Source organism: Eimeria tenella, genomic scaffold (genome assembly GCF_000499545.2).
Source record: "Eimeria tenella Houghton genomic scaffold, Eth_scaff1532, whole genome shotgun sequence".
NCBI classification, from domain to species: domain Eukaryota; phylum Apicomplexa; class Conoidasida; order Eucoccidiorida; family Eimeriidae; genus Eimeria; species Eimeria tenella.
Window position 1 is genome coordinate 49 of NW_013543999.1, and position 1,673 is coordinate 1,721.

The following is a 1,673-nucleotide window of genomic DNA, read 5'->3' on the forward strand; positions in this document are numbered from 1 at the left end:
CCTTTGCTGCTCCCCGAGTGAGGTGTGGGGTGTGCAGGCTGTCCAGCGGGCGCTTGCTGCTGCTGCTGCTGCTGCTGCTGCTGGGCCTGGGGGGACTTCTGCTGTTGCTGCAGCAAGGCGACTCTACCGCTGCTGGCTAAGGGACAAAGAAGGAAACCCTGCTGTGCTGCTGCTGCTGCAGCGGCTGCGGGTGCTGCTGCCTGACGTGCTGCTGCTGCGGCTCGCGCAGCTGGTAGTTGCTGCTGCTGCTGCTGCTGCTGCCGCTGCTGGGCCTGAAGAAGTTAAAGCCACTAAGCGGAGGCTAGCAGCAGACCTTGCTGCTGTTTTCGTAGCGCTCCCGTTGCGCCCCCAGCAGCAGCAGCAGCAACAGCAGCAGCAGCAACAGCACCAAGCGCTGCAGCAGCAGCAGCAGCCAAGCTGTGGCCTAACGTCGGAGGGTCTGACGCGTCAGCAGCAGCAGCAGCAGAAGCAGCAGCAGCAGGGCTCGCCACCCGCCTTCGACGCGCCGGCGCCTAGCAGCAGCAGCAGCAGCAACAGCAGCAGCAGCAGCAGCAGAAGCGTAGGAGTTGGGATTTATGACCAGCTGCGGCTTTGCTGCCTCGACTTCCTTTGCGTGCTGCTGCACCTCAGCTGCTGCCACATGGAGCACCGGCGCTGCTGCATAATCCGCTGCAGAGACATAGCTGCTGCTGCTGCTGCTCTGGGGGGCGCCGACAGCAGCAGCAGCAGCAGGGCCCTGCTGCTGCTGCAGCACCGGCGCCGCAGGCAGACCCAGCAAATGCCCTCCCGGTACAACAGCAGCAGGAGCAACAGCAGCACCTGCAGCAGCAGCAGCGATGAGGCCTGGCAGCCGCCTCCCTGCGGCAGCCGCAGCAGCAGCCGCAGCAGCAGCAGCAGCAGCAGCAGCCGCAGCAGCAGCCGCAGCAGCAGCAGCGGTGAGGGTGCGGACGAGGGCGGTCTAATGAAGGGCATAGCGGTGTGCGTGTCCGAGGCCCTCGGCGACAGCAACAGCAGCAGCAGCGCCAGCAGCAGCAGCAGCAGCAGCAGCAGCAGCAGCAGCACTCGCGTGTCTCTTCAAGACTACCTGTCAAATTTCGTGGGGTGTAACTGCGGCTGTGGGGCCCCCGGCTGCGACCCAGACGAGGAGACAGAGAGTGATGGGGGTGGAGGGGCCCTTGAGGACAGCAGCAGCAGCAGCAGCAGCAGCAGCAGCAGTGGCTGCTGCAGCAGCAGCAGCAGCGGCAGCGGCAGCGAGAGCCCCTGAGGCGCTCATGGGCCTCTGTCGTTAGCGCCCCTGTGAGGCGGCACCAACAGCAGCAAAGTAGCTGCTGCTGCTGCTGCAGCTGCAGCTGCTGCAACTTCTGCTGCTGCTGCTGCTGCAACTTCTGCTGCTGCTGCTGCTGCTGCTGCTGCACTTCGCAGCAGCACCAGCAGCAGCAGCTCTCTCTCTTGTCGCTGCTCGCTATTCTTTAATTATAGTCCACTAGACTGGCGTCAGCAAGAACAGGTTAGAAATGAAATTAGGGTTTAGGGTTTAGGGCTTAGCTGTAGAGGCAGACAAGGCGAAAGCCCTGTGTGTGCGTAGACAGGGTTTACAGAATAGGGTTTAGGGTTTAGGGTTTAGGGTTTGGGGCGCTAGAAGGCGGGTCTGGGTTGGAGCATGGGGCGGGGTG

General features: G+C 63.4%; 1 protein-coding gene across 1 annotated transcript; it reads left to right on the top strand.

Annotated features, from left to right (window-relative positions):
* Window positions 1–640: 640 nt before the first annotated feature.
* On the top strand, window positions 641–1,264 carry ETH_00016080 (uncharacterized protein; the record flags this gene model as incomplete). Its single annotated transcript, XM_013379175.1, has 1 exon — window positions 641–1,264. One exon carries the CDS (start codon window positions 641–643, stop codon window positions 1,262–1,264), a length of 624 nt encoding a protein of 207 aa, XP_013234629.1.
* Between the last annotated feature and the right edge of the window lie 409 nt (window positions 1,265–1,673).